The 21,669-nt window shown below is 41.9% G+C and overlaps 1 protein-coding gene and 1 long non-coding RNA gene across 4 annotated transcripts in view; both read right to left on the bottom strand.

Annotated features, from left to right (window-relative positions):
• Window positions 1-1,777: 1,777 nt before the first annotated feature.
• The window catches only part of LOC309641756, a 92,213-nt gene continuing 72,321 nt past the window's right edge, over window positions 1,778-21,669 (bottom strand). The window contains exon 2 of the long non-coding RNA XR_014252758.1: window positions 1,778-3,842. This is a non-coding gene — a long non-coding RNA (uncharacterized lncRNA). The remainder of the gene's footprint in view (window positions 3,843-21,669) is intronic.
• Window positions 4,931-21,669, bottom strand: part of CCDC77 (coiled-coil domain containing 77) — a 39,540-nt gene continuing 22,801 nt past the window's right edge. Inside the window, exons 2-9 of one of the 3 annotated variants that reach the window (XM_082422133.1) lie at window positions 16,345-16,508; window positions 15,367-15,439; window positions 13,394-13,485; window positions 12,309-12,457; window positions 8,729-8,945; window positions 7,360-7,485; window positions 7,109-7,261; window positions 4,931-6,224 (exon numbers count right to left, since the gene is read on the bottom strand). In XM_082422133.1, the coding sequence (XP_082278259.1) occupies window positions 6,078-6,224; window positions 7,109-7,261; window positions 7,360-7,485; window positions 8,729-8,945; window positions 12,309-12,457; window positions 13,394-13,485; window positions 15,367-15,439; window positions 16,345-16,508 (1,121 nt within the window). In that variant the 3' untranslated portion in view covers window positions 4,931-6,077. The remainder of the gene's footprint in view (window positions 6,225-7,108; window positions 7,262-7,359; window positions 7,486-8,728; window positions 8,946-12,308; window positions 12,458-13,393; window positions 13,486-15,366; window positions 15,440-16,344; window positions 16,509-21,669) is intronic. The other 2 variants (XM_082422131.1, XM_082422132.1) reach the window with 2 other exon arrangements.

Raw genomic sequence — 21,669 nt, 5'->3', positions numbered from 1 at the left:
TCCCCGACCAGGGATCGAATCCAGGCCTCCACAGTGAAAGTGCAGAGTCCTAACCACTGGACCACCAGGGAATTGCCTGGTCTGCCTATTCCGATCATTCTGGGGCTCTGTGCCCTTATACTGGGGAAGCTGGGAGGGCGCGTGAAGCTGACTGGCTTCCTACAGTCAGAGGCGTTTTTCCATTGGCAGTCAACTCAGCTCCGTGTCCTTCGCCAAGACCTACTCTTAACAATTCTACCACCTGCCCCTCATCACTCTTTCCTGTCTTGCCACTCTTCTCAAGCTCCAGTCACATCAATGCCTCATCTCACTTTCGGTGGATGGCTTTGATTTTATTTTCTATATGAAAAACGAGGCAGCCACCCTTCCACAGTTACCTGCTTCTCTGCTCTGATTGGCCTCCATCAGCACCGGCTCTCACCCTCCTGCAGCTTCTTCCTTCGCAAACACCCCCTCATCCCTCTGTCCTCAGTACCGTCCTCTGGCTTTTTCCTTTCAGTCTATAAATGTGATCACGTCTTCCCCAACCTGAAACCAAGGAAAACTGCTTTCCTTGGTCTTATCATCTCTAAAGCTACTTCCCATCTTCCTCCTTGTCTCACTCCTCAGCCTAATAGGGGCCCACTTCCGTCTCCACTTCACTGGAATTGCTTTAAATTCACCTGCTACTAAATCACCAAATCTCATATCGCAATTCTAATTTAGCTTATTTTTCTGCAGCGTTTGACAGTGCTGCCAGCCTCTCACTTCTTGAAGTTCTCGTTCCCCTAGGTTTCCAGAACACTGTTTTCTCGTTATTCAGACCGTTCCTTTCTTACCAGCCATCTCTCTGACCATTAAGGTTTCCCCCTCACCTACATCCATAGTTTGGATCCACGATTTCAATTATCTTCTTTATGCTAATAAGTCTCCAACTCTATCTTTAATCCTAACTTCTCTTCAGACCTCCATATCCCTATTCTCAAATTTACTGGAAACCCACTGCTAAATCTCAGTGAATGGTTTCACTGTACACATGGTTCCCCGAGCCAGAAACTCTGGAGTTAGAGAACTACCCTTAACTCTTTCCTAACACTCACATCCATCACAAAGAAATGATGTCCTTTCTACTCCTGAATGTTCCTCAGATCTGTCCCCTCCTCTCTATTCCTGATGTCTCCCTCTAGCTCAGGCCCTGAATTTCTCTTCTGGATCAGGGCTGTAGCCATCTCCTTTCTTCTGTTCTCATGTACCGTGAGTGGTGACAGCAGAGTCTGCTATGTTGCAAACATTACAGGGAATCTTGGTAGCCAACCTAGTGTGGTGTGGGTGGAGACGCAGTAGGAATCATAAGACTGGACCAAAAATAACATAGCCAGAGGCGATTTTATGTTGTGAAAAATCACATAAATTTCATGGATAAAAAAGTGATTTATTCCTAAGCAACTCCTGTAAAGAGAAATTTTAAAAAGCAAAGCAGATGACACCAATGGCTCTTTTCTGAAGATCTAAAGACCATCCTTGGGACTTCCCTGGTGGCGCAGTGGATAAGACTCCGCGCTCCCAGTGCTGGGGGCCCGGGTTCGATCCCTGGTCAGGGAATTAGATCCCACATGCATGCCGCAACTAAGAGTTTGCATGCCTCAACTAAGGAGCCCTGGAGCCACAACTAAGGAGCCCTGGAGCCACAACTAAGGAGCCTGCCTGCCGAATCTAAGGAGCCCACGTGCTACAACTAAGGAGCTGGCGGCTGCAATTAAGACCCAGCACGACCAAATAAATAAATAATAAATATTAAAAAAAAAAAGAGACCATCCTTTGCTTGGTTCCTGCAGATACTGCAATAAGCCCTGGTATTAAGTGATTGTGCCTTACCCTGATTCACAGTACAAAGATTTCCCAAGAAATAAACATTTCATAGATTTATTATTGCATCATGCTTACTCTTACCCCTAATTTTTAAGAAAGTGAGTTTGCATTTCAGATTCTTTCTTCATGCATGAATTGATATCACTATGCTTCTTTTTAAATTTATTTTTATTTATTATCTTTAAAAACAAAACTTTTTTTTGGCCCTACCATGCGGCATGAAGGATCTTAGTTCCCCAATCAGGGATGGAACCCATGCCCCCTGCAGTGGAAGGGCGGATTCTTAACCACTAGACTGCCAGGATGCTTCTGATTTTGGTTATTGGGCCTTTTTTTCCATTTTTAAGCAAAACCAAATGTTTTCAATTATTGCAAAGGTCTTGAAATACGTAACAGATTTACATTATTCTGTTAAGTGAAATCTCATACCATTTCTTATGCCCCATGTTCTAGGACTCTGTCTCCTGTATCCTACTTCCCCAGACTTTCTGTTCTCCCTGCCTTTGCACATGTTCTTTTTCCACCTGAAATGCCCAGTCCTCTGACTCCAAAATCACCTGTAAGTTCAGCTCAAACATTACCTCATTTAAGTCACCTTTTCTGCTTTCTGTCCTCTGCACCCACAGCGCTCATCTTCCCACCAACCTTTGGAGCACAAACACTGTTTTTGTGTTCTCTATAAACTTAAGATCCAGCACAATTTCTAGGATGTACAAAGCACATAAAAATAAAATGCTGAATGAAGGAATGAATGGTATTAAATACATCTTGGAATCTGAATGACAATGGTGGGAAATTGATAGGAAGTCAGTTGAAGCCAAAATATAGAAAATAGTTAACTGAATTGAGTGCCCACTGTATGCTAGGCACACAACTAAGCCATTTCATAGACTTAAAAACATTGATAAAACAACCCATATAAAATTCACCCTTTTTTTTTTTTGGCTGCACCACGCAGCATGCAGAATCTTAGTTCCCCAATCAGGGATTGAACCTGTGCCCTCCTGCAGTGGAAGCGTAGAATACTAACCACTGGACAGCCAGGGAAGTCCAAAATTCACCCTCTTAAAGTATGCGATTTAGTGGCTTTTAATATATCCACAGATTTGCAAACCATCACCTGAAAGAAACCCTGTACCCATTAGCAGTCACTACTCATTCCTCCCTCTCCTTGGGAACGAACTACTTTCGTTTTCTATGGATTTGCCTGTTGTGATGTTTCACTTATATGGATCATTAAACATGTGGCCTTTCGTGTGTGGCTTCTTTCACGGAGCATCATGTTTTCCAGGCTTACCCACGATACAGCACAGGTCAGGACTTTACTCCTTTCTAGGGCTGAACGATATTCAATTGTCGGGATGAATGACATTTTGGTTACCTGTTCACCAGTGGATGGACCTTTGGGTTGTTTCCACTTTTTAGCTACTATGAATAATGCTGCTTTGAACATCTTTGTACAATTTTTGTGGATGTGTATTTTCATTTATCTTGGGTGCACACCTAAGGAGTCAAAGTGAAGGATCACATGGTAACTCTGTGTTTGACTTTTTTTAATTGAAGTATAGTTGATTTACAATGTTGTGTTAGTTTCAGGGTGTACAGCACAGTGATTCAGTTATACATACATATATATGTAACAATATGTATATACTCTTTTTCAGATTCTTTTCCCTTATAGGTTATCACAAGATATTGAGTATAGCTCCCTGTGCTATACAGGTCCTTGTTGGTTACCTATTTTATTTTTTTTAAATTTGTTTATTTATTATTTCTGGCTGCGTTGGGTCTGTTGCTGCACGTGGGCTTTCTCTAGTTGTGGCGAGCGGGGGCTACTCTTCGTTGCGGTGCGCGGGCTTCTCATTGTCATGGCTTTTCTTGTTGTGGAGCACAGGCTCTAGGCGCATGGGCTTCAGTAGTTGTAGCTCACAGGCTCGCGAGTAGTTGTGGCTGGCGGGCTGTAGAGCGCAGACTCAGTAGCTGTGGCGCACGGGCTTAGTTGCTCTGCGGCATGTGGGATCTTCCCGGACCAGGGCTCGAACCTGTGTCCCCTGCATTGGCAGGCGGATTCTTAACCACTGCGCCACCAGGGAAGTCCCGGTTATCTATTTTATATATAGTAGTGTGTATATGTTAATCCCAAACTCCTAATTTATCCCTCCTCACCCTTTTCCGTTTGGTGCGTGTTTAACTTTTGGTAACTGCTAGACTGCATTCCAAAGTGGCAGCACCGTTTACAATTCCACCAGCAATACATGAGGCTTCCAGTTTCTCCACACCCTTGCTGGCACTACTATCTTGTTTATTCTAGCCATCCTGGTTGGTGTGAAGCGGTGTCTATTGATTCCACTTTTTTAGTAACTGATGTTGAGCATCTTTTCATGTGCTTATTGTCCGATTGTATATTTTCTTGGAGAAATGCCTATTTGGATCCCTGGGCCACTTTCTGTGTTGTTTTTTATTGCTGAGTTGTAAGAATTCTTTACATACTCCCGCTACTAGATTTTCTCTTTCTTAATCCTCACAATCACCCTGCTTAAGCAGGTAGCTTGATCTCCATTGTTTAGGTAGAGACTAGAGCCTGGAATTCTGGTGAGAGGCTGGACGGAACCTACATCTGTGAGTCTCCAAAGCCTGTGCTCTTCCTACTACTCTTTACTGCCTCTTGGTGATGGAGTAGCTTTAACTGACAATGAGGTTTAGAGAGCGGCTACACTAGTGTGTGTTTAATATGAACACCGATGAACGTCGCTGGAATTGAGGCCAGGTGGTACAAACCTTATTGACTCACTGCTGAACCCAGTGGGGGTAGGCCTAAGTCGCATATGAAATAAAATCTCTAAGATTCCTTCTTATTCTGAAATCCTGTGATTTGATAAGCCTTTTTGTTTTGCCCAGCATCAAAACAGCAACAGTCATGGACAGCTAAGGCCTTAAGTGTTATTAGGACAAAAGGAAGCACCGCCCACTGACGTACATCCCTCTGAAGCCCTGGTCCCTCTGGGAATTTGTCTCAGTTTATTAGCGAAAGGCACTTGATCTGCTATCATAGGCTTTGGGGAAAAAAAAAAAAAGCAGTATCTCCTACTGACAGTTTAATCACCACTTTTCCTTAACACAAATATGAAACCCTGAGTTCTTTCCTTTGTCGTGGGTAACAGAATGATGCTATACTAAGCCAAGACCAACTGAATTCCCAGAGGCTGTCCAGGTACATTCACAACGACTTTGCCCCAAGTGCACAGCTATTTGCCGAGAAAAAGGACAGAGATGGAAAAAATGGATACGGTTTTAGCGTCGTCATCTTATACTATCTTTGCTACCTCCAAAACGAGACGATTTCAAGGGATGCATTTAGGAGAATTTTAATACTTGTACAGCACTGTAGAAACCATGGACTAGGTAAGTAAACTGAGTCATCAATAAAGTATAAACGTGGTTTTAACAAGAAATTATAGAAAACTCAAATAGAATATTTTCAATTATATACTTTATTGAAAAATAGTTAACTTAAAATATATACATTGTTTTTAAAAAACCATAGTACTGGTAAAATACTGAAATTTTCATACAAGGATCATTGAAGTTTCACTCATGCTTACTAAAGTGGCACCTTTCCTTTCCTGAACAAACATTTTGCTTAAGAGTAGGGCCTCTGGTGCCCTCTGGTGAAACTTCCTGAGATTGGGTGTCCAGAAAGGAACTCAGGCCCTACAGCTCAGGGCTGACAGAACTGCGGCCTATTCGCATTTGACGGGCTGTGATTTGCAGCCTTTGTCCACCGCCCAGGAGAAAGGCAAACTGAGACCGGCGTCTTTATCTCCTGGGGTAGGCGCTCCTCCCACTAACACTCAGCCAAGCTCACAGCAAAAATGCTTTCTTTTCTGTCACTGTCTTCTTAAAAAAAACAAAAACAAAAAAAACCCTGTCATTATAAATGGGAGAAATAATGTGGGAAAGTCTGTAAGTAATTCAGATTATAATCCAGACCAAATCACACCCCCAGCCCCACCCCACCAAAAAAAAAACACACAGAAAAGGTTAACAGGACAGCAAAATTCATAAAGCTTAGGATGCAAAAAAAGCTGATCTTCACCTTGCCTTTATAACAATGGATACCACTACTCTAGACAACTCTGTGCCTACGGTTTCTGGGAGAAGGTGACCTTTTCCTCACATTTCAGGAAGCAGACCTACTCCAGACGTGTGCCAATCATAAAAAGTAAACATCAGCAGAGTCTAAGTTCGTTCTCCAGGCTGAATACTTTGGACTTGAGGTTCTTCAGTTCTCCCTGTATCTTATGTGCCCGTCTGTTGCTGTCACGAACCTCACACAGGATGGCAAGATCCTGGTTTGCCCGGGTGTTAAGTGTTGCCTAGAGATTTGAAAAGAAGAAGAAGAAATGATTACGGCAGATGCCAGAGGAGAGAAACCAGTCATAAAGACCACGCTCTGTTGGCTCCTTTTTATGAGTCTTTTAGTACACAGGATAGCTTCGATCCTTAGTTTAGTGACTAGCTAAAAGAAGGAAAATATGGAGTAGAACTAAGGCACAAAAGGCATGAGACGCTTTGCTTTCCCACACAATAGTAAAGGAGCCTTGAGATAGAGGTCAATCAGCAATTAACAATGACTAAAAAGAAGAGACCAATATAAACATTATTAGTAAATTTGCCAAACAATGCAAGAAAGCACCTCTTCTTTTCTGTCATTAACCTGCTTGTCACACAATGATCATTCAGGGTGTGTAGATGACGGGTTAAGCCTCTCTAAGGAGGCACTGAGGGCAACTCGGATTCTACACAAAGCCAGGTCTGACAGGAAAAATTGCTTTTTAACTCAGTTACTCACTTTCCCCATTTGTAAAACAGACACAGTTCTTTTTTTCCTTTCGGCCGCGCCGTGCAGCTCATGGATCTTAGTTCCCCAACCAGGTACTGAGCCCCGGCCCTGGCAGTGAAAGCACCAAGCACAGATCACTGGACCGCCAGGGAGTTCCCCACAGACACAGTTCTTTTAATCTACTTCTTGAATTGGGCGGGATGAACATTTCCGTTGAGTTTAGCTTACGTGGAAGTGTGATGATGCCGTCATTCAATTACTTCAGCCTATTCTGTCCTCCCTCCGGCATGCACTGTTTAAACTGATTTTTGTGAGAGAAAGGGTGGGGATGCGGCCCAGCTTTCCTCCGAGGGGCCCTCGTGCCCATCTGCTCACCTGCACTTCTTTTCTCCCTCTTGGTAATTCAGGATCAATTACCTTATAGAGCATCTGCTCCAAGTCTTTCAGTTTTTGCTTGAGAGCCTTAATATCTGTCTTAAAGCCTTCTACTTCCAGGACACGTCGGTTCTCCAAGGCCTCGTAGCGTTTCGTCATGACCTGCAGACGCCTCCCCATCTTGTTGCTGCGGTCCTAAACACAGGGGCACAGGAGGGCATTCGTGGAGCTGAGGGAGCATCCCCGCGCCAGCTGCGCCGCCCGCCCCGTCGCGAGTGCAGAGAACTTCACACCTTAAAGATCTCTCTCCTCACTCCCTCCTCCTCACGAATCTGGGCAAGTTCCTCTTCTAGGGAAATGCACTGCTCTTGGTACATGCTGGACAGCTTTTTCTCTTGTACTATCTTTTCCTTCAGGGACTGTAGGTCAAAAGGAAAAAGAAATTAATACTCTGTTCTGGAGTTCAGACAACTCATATAGCACTTAGGTAAAGAAAGGAAAGAAAGGATTTCTAGAAGTACAAAATGAGTTAAGCAACAAGGCTCCAGCAAGGAACTCTGGAGAATGTCTGAAAACCTATTTCTAGAGGATTCTCTTAGCTTTCTTCCTGAAGTGTACACAGTAGAAATTCTTTAAAATAAAACAAATATTTTTGGCTCTGGGAAGAGTCAGATAATGGAGTTCAGAACTGTACCAAGTAAGACATTACAACATACGTTTTGGGACACATTTCTGAAGTTCTTCTTTAAAAAGGAAGAAACATCAACAACACTTAAAATACACATGTTCCATTGAGCAGCCAGAATGATCTTGAAAAAACCCAAATCAGAAGTCACTTCCTTGCACACAATCCTTCAAAGACACAGAGAAGCTGAGAGCTGCGTCTCCTCAGCAGGACCGGGAAGACCCCACGTGAGGGCCACCCACCCCCAACCTCCGTGCTCCTTCCTCCACGCCCACGACGACCTCCTCCCTCACACTGGCTCTTCCCTCTGCCTGATGCTCTTCCCCGAGGTCTGTTTGGCAAGCTCAGTCCCGTTTTTCAGGTCCCAGCAAAAATGCCAGACTTAAGACGGTGTCCCTGTGCTTCTCTACAAAAGTACACCTCCAACAACAATATATAATCTTCATACAACCCTTTTATTCCTTAGTACCACTCCTTAATTTTTTTTTTTAATTTAAATTTTTTTGGGTTTTTTTGGCCGTGCTACGTGGCTTGCGTGATCTCAGTTCCCCAACCAGGGACTGAACCGGGGCCACGGCAGGGAGAGCCCAGAATCCTAACCACTGGCCGCCAGGGAACTCCCAGTACCACTTTTTTATAACCCGTCATTTTCTTGGTTATTTGTTAATGTCGCTGTTCTTTCTCACCCACCAGAATGTAACAGCTTGTTTACTGCCCCAGAGCCTAGCTGAGAGTAGGACTGCGACAAGTATTTGTTGAATGAATTTATCGATCAAGCCGTACTTTAACTTTCTGAATCTGCAGACACTGTAATGATGAGCTACTCTCTGACACCTGTTTCTTGAGGTTTTGCTGCTACAACAGCTTCCCGGACTGAATGGATCTTATTTGACAATTATTAGGTTCTGTGAAATTCTCTGAGTTCTTTCAACAATTCCAGAAAAAAAAAAAATTCTGTAAAAGATAGAGGAAACTACCTTAATGTATTGATTTTGGTTGTAATGACTCTCATGAACTGGCCAAACTTTTCCAGTTTTATCTTCTTTCTTCTTACACTGCACCTTGTATTGCTTAATCTTTGACATCAAATGATCCTTTTCGAGCATCCAGGACTTCTCCTTATTTTGGTTTTCAAATTTGAGTTGCAAAAAGTCTTTGGTGCTCTCATAGAGCAGTTCCTTGGTGTGATGGAGACTGGGAAAGAATGTACAAATGTGGACATGAAGATGCTTCTACAGCACATGTGACACAGTTATTCCAAACAAAGCAAAGACACAGGTCCTTTAAAGATGGTACAATAGGTAAATTCTGTAAAATATTATTAGCAGTTTTAAAAACACGCTTCATCTGTTCACTGGCGATCTTACATATTTTATTGGACAAAGTATAATGCATCTACACTGGTTCACAGATTGGTCATTACAGATATTCTCCCGAGCGCTGATTTCAGGTTATATAATTAGAAGGACTGTAGAAATATTTACACACAGCCTAAGTATGGACTTTTCCCAGGCACCAGACTTCACAATAAAGAACTAAACCATGGTGTTCTGAATGAAGGTTAACACGAGTTCTAAAATGTCAAAACAGCTTTGCTTTTTTCTGTGCTGTGCTCCACATGTAAGCTGCCCAACATCAAATCCTGGCCTTGTTTTGAGATCAACTTCCTCTATGGAGGCACCTCAACAACTTCAGCCCACGTGGTCTGTCCATTCTCTGAAATTCCCCATCGCTTTAAATCTACGTCCCTGTGCTGTAATTTGACACTTGCTTAACCTTATTTATCATTTATTTTTGCCCTGATACCACTAGATCATCAAGGACAGTACCAACTACGGGATACACACAGGTACTAAATAGATTCCTGCTGACTGAGATTTAGGAAAAGGCAAATGATGTTTCCATCTTCAAAAAAGAATATCCCTAAGAGTTAGAACTCATTAGTTTAATATCAACAGCTAGAAAAATACTGTATCAAATGATCAAACTGCTTGCAAAGGGTATTAAATACCGTGAGGCAACCACTGCAGTTTTCCACTGAACAAATATTGTCAGATCCACTTAGTTCTTTTCATGAGTAACACAGTACAGAGATAAGGGTAAAATGATAACATAATGCCAGAAAGGTAACTGTCACCAGAGGAATATATATATTATATACAGAAAATACACATATATATATATACTTATTTAGGTACGTGCACACGTGTATAAAGAGGGAGAAATTGATTCAGTTACCACAAGGACTGCTCTTGCTTTCAACAAGTTATTTTATTCTATCTTATGTTATGGTCTCAGTTACAAACTGGGAAAGCACGATCTTGTTAGCGTACAAATGGTTTGAAAGTGACACCTAAAGGGCAGCCATTAACAGCCTTGGATTTCATGCCACTCAATACTCTCAGGATGATGATCTAATGGAAGGAGCTGATTGTGTGCTCAGATACGCAGATGACACTAAACTAGGATGGTTATTAATAATCTGGAAGACAGATATAAAATTACAATTTACTGTGACAATTTAAAAATATTGTTCCCTTAAAAACAATTAAAACCCAACAAAAAGTGGAGCTGCTATGCTTAAGCACAAAATACCAAAAATAAAAGTGGAGAAGTACCAGCCAAACGCAAACGTGACGCTATGTTAAAAGCAGCAGAGCCTGCCGAGGGCTGAGAGGCATCTTCCACCTGCACTGATCAGACAGCTCAACTTGAATATCACCTCCCATTTTAGTGACCACACTTTAAAATGGAGGAAGAGACATTAAAAAAGTCTGAGAAGACCAAAAAAAAAAACACAACAGGACAAAGAATGCAACGTGAAAAAATATTTTAAAATGTAGGAAGTTTAGTGCAGAAAAGAGAAGGTAAGCTAAAGATCAGCAAGTGTTCAAGAATTACTTGTTATGCATACAGGGCAGGGCAGAGGCTACAGCAAGACCCTGGGAACACAGACACAGTTACAACAGAAGGTGGAAAAGCCCCCGCGCAGTCATGCTGGTCATCACGGGAAATGGGGGAGGAGACGTGTACCTCTGCTTGGGAAAGGCGTCAGAGAAGGGGTGACACTGTATAGCGAGGGGCCTGCTACACTGCACGTGCTCTGTGAACAACAGTGCTACTAGTCTGACTGAAGAACGAGGTGAACTACAACTGCAGAGGAGCAGAGACTGAGGGATGAGGCTCCCAAGCGCTGAGGCAGCAGACCTCCATCAGCAGATACACGCAGTGAGCAAGCCTGCAGAGCACAGGGGACCAGTGCCAGGAAGCGCAGTCAGTTACTGCAACTATTTAAACAAGAACACAGCCTGGGCCAAGGTGGTAAGAAAAACAGGGCAGAGAACGGACTGGACAGGCTTCCCAGGCTCACACCTGACAGGGTCTGGAATTAGGGAACAGGAGAGCCAGGAGTCGAAGATCATCCTGAGGTTCCAAGCTTGGGAAACTAGGTGGATGTGACAGCATTAAACTAAATGGGGGGCTTCCCTGGTGGCTCAGTGGTTAAGAATACACCTGCCAATGCAAGGGACATGGGTTCCATCCCTGGCCCAGGAAGATCCCACATGCCGCGGAGCAACTAAGCCCGTGCACCACAACTACTGAGCCCATGTGCCACAACTACTGAAGCCCGCGTGCCTAGAGGCCCGTGCGCCTAGAGCCCGTGCTCCACAATGAGAGAAGCCACCGCAATGAGAAGCCTGTGCACTGCAATGAAGAGTAGCCCCCGCTAGCCACAACTAGAGAAAACCCGTGTGCAGCAATGAAGACCCAACGCAGCCAAAAATAAAATAAATAAAATAAAATAAATTACACACACAAAAAAAAGAAATGGGAAAAGAATGAAGTAGCAGGTTTGAGGTGGGGGAGGGGTGCTCGTTGGGAAAGAGAAAGTTGAGTTTCAATCACAGTAAATTTGAGGTGTTCAAACATACTCACCTGAAGATGCCTTTACAGCCCAGCTCTGGCCACTGGAAGCGGACAGAAGGCTGAGGAGGGTTAGACAGGAGGGAAAGACAGGTTCCGCAGGAACCAAGGGAGACTAATTTCAAAGAGGGGGCGATCAGAGGGGCCAAACACACAGAAAGACACTCATTACAGCTGGGACTGTGCAGAGGTAACTGGTCACAGAAATTAAGAAATCAGTGATGACGTCAGAGAGGGCACACTTAGTAAAATGGGGGGACGAAAGCAGACTGCAGAAACGGGGGGGACAGGCAGGCAGGTCTGGGGCAAAACAGCAGGTTCAGATAGTTTCCATTTTCTTGTGCAGGTATGTTATACTGAGTCAGGTAACACATCAGTGGAGAAAAGGACATTTCTTGACAATAAGATCAAGCTAAAACCCGCAAATGGGTTGAAGGGCGTGTGTGGAATCCCCCCAGCCCTTCCGGAAAAGCTTCAGCATCAGCACACCCAGGAGCCTGGAGAGAGGCGGGCGTCTGACAAGACACGTCCTCAGCGCCAGGACCCTGTGCTGCGAATGGACAGGACTGCCACCTTCTAAACCAGCTGGCAAACACCTTCAACCCATCGGGTGCGGCCTTCTTGAACACTCACTTTCTGGTGAGCTCTGCGACTCTCTCCCGATCCCTCTGCTGATGGGCTTGCACTTCCTCCATGCAGATCCGCCTCTCCTCCACGAGCCCTGCCACCTGCTCCTGCGAGAGCCTGCTCCGCTCCTCCAGCTGGGCCTGCAGCGCTTCCACCTGGACAGGCCAAAGGGGCGAGGTGTCCACTCCTGCCCTGCCCCCACTCACTTCTCACCTCTAAGTGAGGCTTTCTCCAGAAAAACTTAAAAACAAAAACCCCACAGACAAAAGCACAGCAGCACAACAAATAGGAGAACAATCTCAGCTGGACTCCTCTTCGCTGTCTTACAAGCTTAGGCTACACAAGAAGAGACTCCGTCCACACCAAGCAGAACACCTACATCACACCAGGAAAGCTGGAAAAGCCAGTCTCCCCTACCTGGGACTCTCACCTTCTCACCATCTCCCTTTCTGGACTTCTAGGACCGTCTCCCTTTTAAGACTTCCTAGTTGCACAGAGAGAGAATGACTCGTTTCCTCATTGTTAAATTTAAAAAGTAGAGCAGAATGAGTATAATGTAATTTCCTTCTCTAAGTCTGGCTGTCACAACCCCAAATGGAGCTACTGGCCAAAGGTAGAAACAGTCATTTAAATCAATACGCCCCCTGATAAGGACAGGAACTTGAGTGCAACTAGATGAAAAATCATGGTTGCAAGTGACATACAGAGACCAGGTGGTTAGAGGATGACTTGCTACTTTCCTAGACTTTAAAACACATGCACCAGACAAATGGACTCATCCCCGCAGGTCAATGTATCGGGAAAGACAACAGCAGCTCTGTGTGTCCCAGGGCCAGCTGCAGAGGGAGTTCTGACCGTGATGGATTTGTTAGGAGGGCTCGGCCTATGAGCTGAACGAACTGCAGGTTCAGAAAAGCACTGCTAGAGTGGTGGAATACAGAGTAACGGTTGTAACACAGAACCCTGGGAAATTAGGAACAACCTCAGCCTTCCAATCACATGGCGTCTGGATGGACCACGTGGGCAAGGAGGCACTCGGCATATGTGGTGCCCGAGCCAGGCTGGTGGACAGAAATGGTTGTGGTCTGTACCTGCAGGATGAGGGTCTGCACGTCCCTCTGGTGCAGCTGGGCACTCTCCTCCTTCTGTCTCACTGCTGGTTTTCTCCTGCTGCCTTTAGAATCTAAAATAGAACATAAAAGTGAGGGGAGACCTTTACTTAGCTTTTCTTTCTGCTATTCAAGCATCAACATTACCTTTGCAGAGGAGTTTGGTTTCCTTTATCTGTAAGGGAAGGAAAGGAAGAAAAAGGACAAGGTACAATAACTATAGTGCTAAATTGTTCAAAGAGGAATCTCTTAAGGGAACTCTGCTAGGATGTCATCCCGATAGTAATATTCATCTTTCTGAAGAATACACTACTCAATTTTCCTTAGGAGTTGTCTATTTTCTTTGTAAAATCTTATTTAATTAGAAAGGGTAATGAATAAAAATACTAAATCCAAACATTTTAGTTATAATGTATAACCCAATTTTCAATGGACAAGATGATTTTAAAATTAAGCAACACTAAAATTGCACTAAACATAATTTAATTCTTTAGATAATTCAAGAAGCTTATTTAGGGACTTCCCTGGTGGTCCAGTGGGTAAGACTCCGTGCTCCCAATGCAGGGGGACTGGGTTCAATCCCTGGTCGGGGAACTAGATCACACGTGCATGCCGCAACTAAGAAGCCTGCATGCCGCAACTAAGAAGCCTGCATTCCACAACTAAAGATCCTGCATACCGCAACTAAACATGCCACAGCGAAGATCCTGCATGCCGCAAAGAAGATCCAGCACAGCCAAAATAAATAAACATTAAAAAAAAAGAAAGCTTATTTATTTTTTTCTTTTTTTAAATTGAGGTATAGTTAATTTACAACATTAGTTTCAGGTGTACAACACAGTGATTCAAAATTTTTATAGATTATACTCCATTTATAGTTATTATAAAGTATTGGCTATATTCCCTGTGCTGTACAATATAGCCTTGTTGCTTATTTATTTTATACATAGTGGTTTGTACCTGTTAATCCCCTACCCCTATTTCACCTCTCCTCCCTTCCCTCTCCCCACTGGTAGCCACTAGTTTGTCCTCTGTATCTGTGAGTCAGTTTCTGTTTTGTTATTCTCACTAGTTTGCTTTATTTTTTAGATTCCACATATAAGTGATAACATATGATATTTGTCTTTCTCTGTCTGACTTATTTCACTTAGCATGATGCCCTCTAAATCCATCCTTGTTGCTGAAAATGGCAAGACTTCATTCCTTTTTATGGCTGAGTAGTATTCCATTGTGTGTGTGTGTGTGTGTGTGTGTGTGTGTGTGTGTGTGTGTGTGTGTGTGTGTGTGTGTGTGTGTGTGTCACCACATCTTCTTTATCCATTCATCTATTGACGAACACTTGGGTTGCTTCCATATCTTGGCCATTATAAATAATACTGCTGTGAACATTGGGATGCACATATACTTTCAAATTAAAGTTTTCATTTTCTTTGTAAGAGAGTAGATCTTAAAACCTCCCATCACAAGAAAAAAAAAACTTGTAACCACATGCATAGTGATGCATGTTAGCTAGACTTACTGTGGTGTACATTTTGTAATATATACAAATATCAAATTACTTTGTTGTGCACTTGAAACTAATGTTATATGTCAATTATACCTCAACTAAAAAAAAAGAAAAAGAAAGAAAATTGGGATTTCCATTAAAAAAAGAGAGAGAAGGATAAGGAGACTGAGGCTTAGAGAGGCTAATTAATAGTCTGTGATTCCAGAAGTTGTCCAAATCTGTTTTATGACTTATCACCATAAGCATGTTAATTATATATTTTTTATTCTACTTCATTAAAACATCATGGAAAGGTTTAAAAAAAAAGGCAGCTCAGTAAGACCTTAGACCACCAGAGGCATCATTACGAACATACATTATCACTGTACAGTATGAAAAAGTTTCTAATTATTTGTACTGTGCTTTTTAATTCTGCATCAATGAGAATTTCTAATAATGTGGTTGGTACCTGCTCTGAAAGCTGAAGATTCATTCTGTTCACATACTTCTACAGCCTGGATAGTCTTTTGGAGAATGCTGACCTGAAGAATCAAAAAAAAGAGAAAAAAAAGGTACAGAAATAGCCTTCTTATAAATGCAGTATTTCACTTTTTAGCTTTAGTTCTGCAGATTAAGCATTATTCATAAATTAAATTGGTCAAAATTGATACAATCATATGAGGATGTCATGCATATGAGAGACCAAAGTGGACAAAGTAACAAATTGGATAAAACCCAGTGTTTTGAATATAAGTTGGATAAAACCAGCGTTGGTGATATAAATGAAAAAAATAAAACTTCAGGGTTATTTGGCAATATCGGCCAAAAAAAAAAAAAAGCAGCCTTTGACAGGTCCTTTAGGAAAGTAACAGAAACACAGAAGTATGCATATAATAGATATGTATAGAAATGCTCATTGAAGAACTGCTTACAGAAGTGAAAAAATGGAAATCTCAAATACACAAATATTTCTATATGAATGGAAAAAGAGCTTTATCTCTGGGGTACAGAATTATGGGAGACTGCCACTTTTATATTAGATTCCTGAAATATGTGTGTTGTTTTAACAAAGACCATGCATTAATTTTGTAATCAGTATAAACAACGATTTAAAAAGAAACTAGTATTGAAACTTGTTCCCACACTAAGTCTGCTCCTGCTGTTCTCTCTAATCTCATCCAAAACATCTTCTCCTCTGAGCTTTAGGTTTCCAAATGGTGAAACGGGGTAAACAATGTTACTTCCAAGGTTTTTGAAAAAAAAGAAAAAAAATCACAAAGCTCTTTGTAATTAGAGAAAATGCTTTGAAAACTTAGGTAAATGTGAGACTACCATAGCTAATTCTCCTTCTAGCTTCTTTAACAAGTACCAAAATTGTTCTGATTATGGACCCCAGCTTGTATTTTGTAAAAGCCATGCCCACCCTGCTATACAAAGGATTACTTACTTTGTTGGGAGGCTCCTTATAAAAATAGGTCACTTCTCCAATGTCTGTTCCCACAAGAGCCAAGAGATTCTGAATCTTTTTCTTGTCTTCTAGCTCCCTGCAATTCTCATAGAGAATAAGCAAACAGTGTCCAGAGTAAGTAAATTTTTGTTTAAAGGCTCTCCCTTCTGACTTTTTTTTTTTTTGGTGGTGCCACTTGGCATGCGGGATCTTTAGTTCTCCGACCAGAGATCGAACCCATGCTCCCTGCAATGGAAGCGCGGAGTCTTAACCACTGGACTGCCAGGGAAGTCCCTCATTTACTTTTAAAGCAATGATAACCTCAGATTAAAATTAAATAGGATTAACCCTCCTACACTGTTGGTGGGAATGTAAATTGGTGCAGCCACTATGGAGATCAGTATGGAGGTTCCTTAAAAAACTAAAAATAGAATTACCATATGATCCAGCAATCCCACTCCTGGGCATATATCCGGAAAAGATGAAAACTATCTAATTTGAAAAGATACATGCACTCCAGTGTTCACAGCAGCACTATTTACGGAATATAATAGCCAAGACAAGGAAGCAACCTAAGTGTCCATCAACAGATGAATGGATAAAGAAGATGTGGTACATATACATACATACACACATACACACACACACACATATATACACAATGGAATATTACTCAGCCATAAAAAAGAATGAAATAATGCCATTTGCAGCAACATGGATGGACCTAGAGATTATCATACTAAGTGAAGTGAGTCAGACAGAGAAAGACAAATATCATACGATATCACTTATATGTGGAATCTAAAAAAATTATACAAATGAACTTATTTACAAAACAGAAATAGACTCATAGACATAGAAAACAAACTTACGGTTTACAAAACAGAAATAGACTCATAGACATAGAAAACAAACTTACAATTACCAAAGGGGAAGCAGTGGAGGGATAAGTTAGGAGTTTGGGATTAACAGATACACACCACTATATATAAAATAGATAACCAACAAGGACCTACTGTATAGCACAGGGAACTCTACTCAGTATTCTGTAATAACTTCTATAAGAATCTGAAAAATAGATGTATATGTATACATACATACATACATATATACATATGTATAACTGAACCACTTTTCTGTACACCTGAAACACTGTCAATGAACTATACATCAATTAAAAAAAAAGTCAGGGCTTCCTTGGTGGCGCAGTGGTTAAGAATCCGCCTGCCAATGCAGGGGACACGGGTTCAAGCCCTGGCCCGGGAAGATCCCACATGCCGCGGAGCAACTAAGCCCATGCGCCACAACTACTGAGCCTGCAAGCCACAACTACTGAGCTTGCGAGCCTAGAGACCATTCTCTGCAACAAGAGAAGCCACCGCAATGAGAAGCCCGCGCACCACAAGGAAGAGTAGCCCCCACTCGCCGCAACTAGAGAAAAGCCCACACGCAGCAACGAAGACCCAATGCAGCCAAAAATAAATTTAAAAAAAAAAAAGGTCAACAGAGAGGAGTCAGCATCTGCACAGGCTCCAAAAAATTAATTAACTAAATTAAATTAAATAGGATTTATCTAGACCTTACCTCTAAATTTTTTTTTAATTTTATTTTTTTATACAGCAGGTTCTTATTAGTTATCTATTTTATACATATTAGTGTATATATGTCAATCCCATGGCAGTGACTGAGGCCTGCTGTAACTGAATCACAGTTCAACTTCTGCGCACTCAGACGTCCCTTACTCCCTCACAGGTGGTTTATTCCTGACAGCACTCCCCAACACACCTCCTGCAAGCAAATCTCCATTGCAGAGTTTGTTTTCCAGGGAACCCAACCAAAGACAGTGGATACCAGAAATGGACCAAGGAAGCAAATTTTAAAATGACATTTCAGAGCCTGTGATATGATGTGTTACAGAACACAGTGTTCTTAGGAGCAAGACAGATGAGTGGTCAACAGGGTATAGCTTAAACAATTAAATAAAATTAAAGATTGGGGGGGGGGCTTCCCTGGCTGTCCAGTGGTTAGGACTCCACACTTCCACTGCAGGGGGCATGGGTTCCATCCTTGGTTGGGGAACTAAGATCCCACGTGCCGTGCGGCACAGCCAAAAAAGAAAAAAAAAAAAATGGGGGGGAGCTGGGGGCTGCATATTCTATACAAACTCACAATCTCTGACCCATTTTCCATACCTCTGCTAGTTTTAAGACCCAGAGACTGTTACCTAAAGGAGAAGCTGGATCTCCCAGGAAGTAAGACCTGGTGATACCACAGCGAGTGTACATTGTAATGATTCCCTCATTACCTCCAAGGGCCTATGCCATTTATTCAAGTAATTGTACACTGTGGGAAAGGAAATACCCAGACATTTCAAGGATTGCTGGATACAGAGTCTGAGCTGACTCTGACACCTGGTGACGTGAGCATTATCTAGGGCATTTGGGAACCATGCAATAAATGGAATTTTGGTCCAGGTCCAGCTCAAGCTCAAAGTGGGTCCACTGGATCCAGACCCAGTCAGTGGTCATTTCCCCCATCTCCAAATGTATAATTGGAATGGACATAATTGGTAGTTGGCAAAGCCTCCAAATTGCTTTCTTGGTTTCTGTGCTAAAGCAAGTGGCAGCCTCTGGAACTGCCCCCCCCACCCCAGCCACGATGGCGAATAAAGACCTAAAGGATGCAGGGGTGGAGGTCCCCATCAAATCCCCATCAATTCACAAGTATGACTCATGCAAAACCACACAGTTAACAGTGGACTACCACCAAGTAGGTCCAATTCCGGTGACTGTGGCAGATGTAGCAGTATTTTTGCTAGAGCAAATTAACTTGGTTTTAGGTACACAGCCTGTGGCTACTGATTAAGCAAATGTATTCCTTCCCACCCGTACCAGGACCAGAGCAGTTCTCATTCACGTGAGGTGAACAACAGTATACTTTTACAGGCTTTCCTAGGATCTTGCTAACTTCTGCTCTCTATCAAATTTGTCCGAAAGGACCTGGATCTGGCCATTCCACACATCATATCAGTTCACTACTGAGATATCATATTAAATCAGACTGGACAGACAAGAAGTGTCGAGTCTGTTAGAACCTTACATGAGCTCCAAAGGGTCAAAGGTAAACCCTACGAAGCACATCAGTGAAGTTTTAGGAGTCTGATCTAGGCTTGCCAGGATACTGGCAAGGACAAATTCCTGCATCTCACACCTACCACCACCAAGAAGGAAGCATAATGCAGGAAGAACTCCTCAGTTTCTGGAGACAACTTATCCATACTTTGGAACATTACTCTGACCCATAAATCAGGTGATGTGGAAGGTGAGCTTTCAGTATGGCCCAGAGTTGAAAGGAAGTTCTGCATTAGGTCAAGGCTGAAACTATTAAGGAGATTAAATCAGTAATCAAAAACCTGCCAACAAAGAAAAACCCTCGACCTGATGGCTTCAGTGGTGAATTCAACTAAACATTTAAAGAAGGACTAACACCAATCATTCTCAAACTTTTCCAAAAACTGAAGAAAAGGCGACACTTCCTAGCACCTCCTATGAAGCCAGCAGTGCCCTGATGCCAAAGCCAGACAAACATTACAGGACTACTACAGACCAATATCCCTTATGAACACTGATATAAAAATCCTCAACAAAATATTAGCAAACTGGTATTCAGCAGCATATTAAAAGGATTATACACCATGAGTAAGTGGAATTCATTCCTGGAATGCAAGCAAGCATGGTTCAACATATGAACATCGATCAAAGTAATACAGCACATTAACAGAATGACGGAAGAAAACATACGATCATCATCTGATGCAGAAAATGCATCTGACAACATTCAACACCCTTTTGTGACAAAAACATTCAACAAATTAGGGATGGAAGGAAACAACCTCTGCACAATATAAAGCCACATATGAAAAGCCCACAGCTAACATCATACTCAATGGTGAAAGACTGAAAATTCTCTTCTAAGACCAAGAACAAGACAAGGATGCCCATTTTACAACTTCTATTTAACAAAGTATTGGAAGTCCTAGCCAGAGCAAGTAGAGAAGAAAAAGAAAGAAAAGACACCCAAATTGGAAAGCAAGAAATAAAATTACCTTTGTTCACAGACGACACGATTTTATACATAAAAAACCCTAAGGGTTCCATAAAAAACAAACAAAACTCTTGGAACTAGTAAGTGAATTCAGCAAAGGAGCATAACACAAATTCAACATGCATTTCTATACACTGTCAACAATCCGAAAAGGAAATTAAGAAAAGAATTTGATGTACAATAGCATCAAAAAGAATAAAACATGCAGGAATTAACCAAGGAAGGGAAAGACTTACACACTGAAAACACTGCTGAAAGAAATGAAAGAATAAGCAAATGGGAAGACATTCTGTGTCCATGGATCGGAAGATGTAACATTAAGATGTCAATATTACTCAGAGCAATCTATAGATTCAGTGCAATTCCTATAAAAATCCCAACATTTTTTACAGAAATAGAAAAATCTACCCTAAAATTCATATGGAACCTCAGGGGACTCCAAATAGTCAAAATAATCTTGAAAAAGAACAAAGTTGGAGGGCTCACACTGCTTGATTTCAAAACTTTAGTACAAAACTACAGTAATCAAAATAGTGTGGTACTCCAAACAACAACAAAGGGAATTCCCTGGCAGTCCAGTGGTTACTACTTCGCACTTCCACTGCAGGAGGCACGGGTTCGATCCCTGGTCAGGGAACTAAGATCGTGCATGCCATGCAACGTGGCCAAAACAAAACAAAACACACACATATACACACACAAAACAGTGCGGTACTGGCATAATGATGGACAAATAGACCAACAAAATACAATAGAGAGCCCAGAAATAAGTCCTGCATAGATGGTCAAATGATTTTCAACTTTCAATGGGGAAAAAGTCTTTTCAACAAACGGTCTTGGGAAAACTAGGTATCCACGTGCAAAAGAATGAAGTTGAACCCTTACCTAATACATATACCAAAATTAACTCAAAATGGATCAAAAATCTAAATGTAAGATCGAAAACTATAAAACTCTTAGAAAAAAACATAGTGATATTGGATTTGGCAATGATTTCTTGGATTTGACACCAAAAGCAGAAGCAATAAAAGGAAAAATACACAAATTGGACCTTATGAAAATTAAAAACTTTAGTGCATCAAAGAACACTATCAAAAGCGTAAAATGGCAACTCTCAGAATGGGAGAGAACACTTGCAAATCACTTATCTGATAAGGGATTAATACCCGGAATACACAGAGAACTCTTAAAACTAAATAACAGCAAAAAACAACTCGATTC

Source organism: Balaenoptera physalus, assembly GCF_965194825.1.
Source record: "Balaenoptera physalus genome assembly, chromosome: 13".
Taxonomy (NCBI): domain Eukaryota; kingdom Metazoa; phylum Chordata; class Mammalia; order Artiodactyla; family Balaenopteridae; genus Balaenoptera; species Balaenoptera physalus.
The sequence above is the reverse complement of the archived record's forward strand: the minus strand, read 5'-3'. Positions and strand labels throughout refer to the sequence as shown.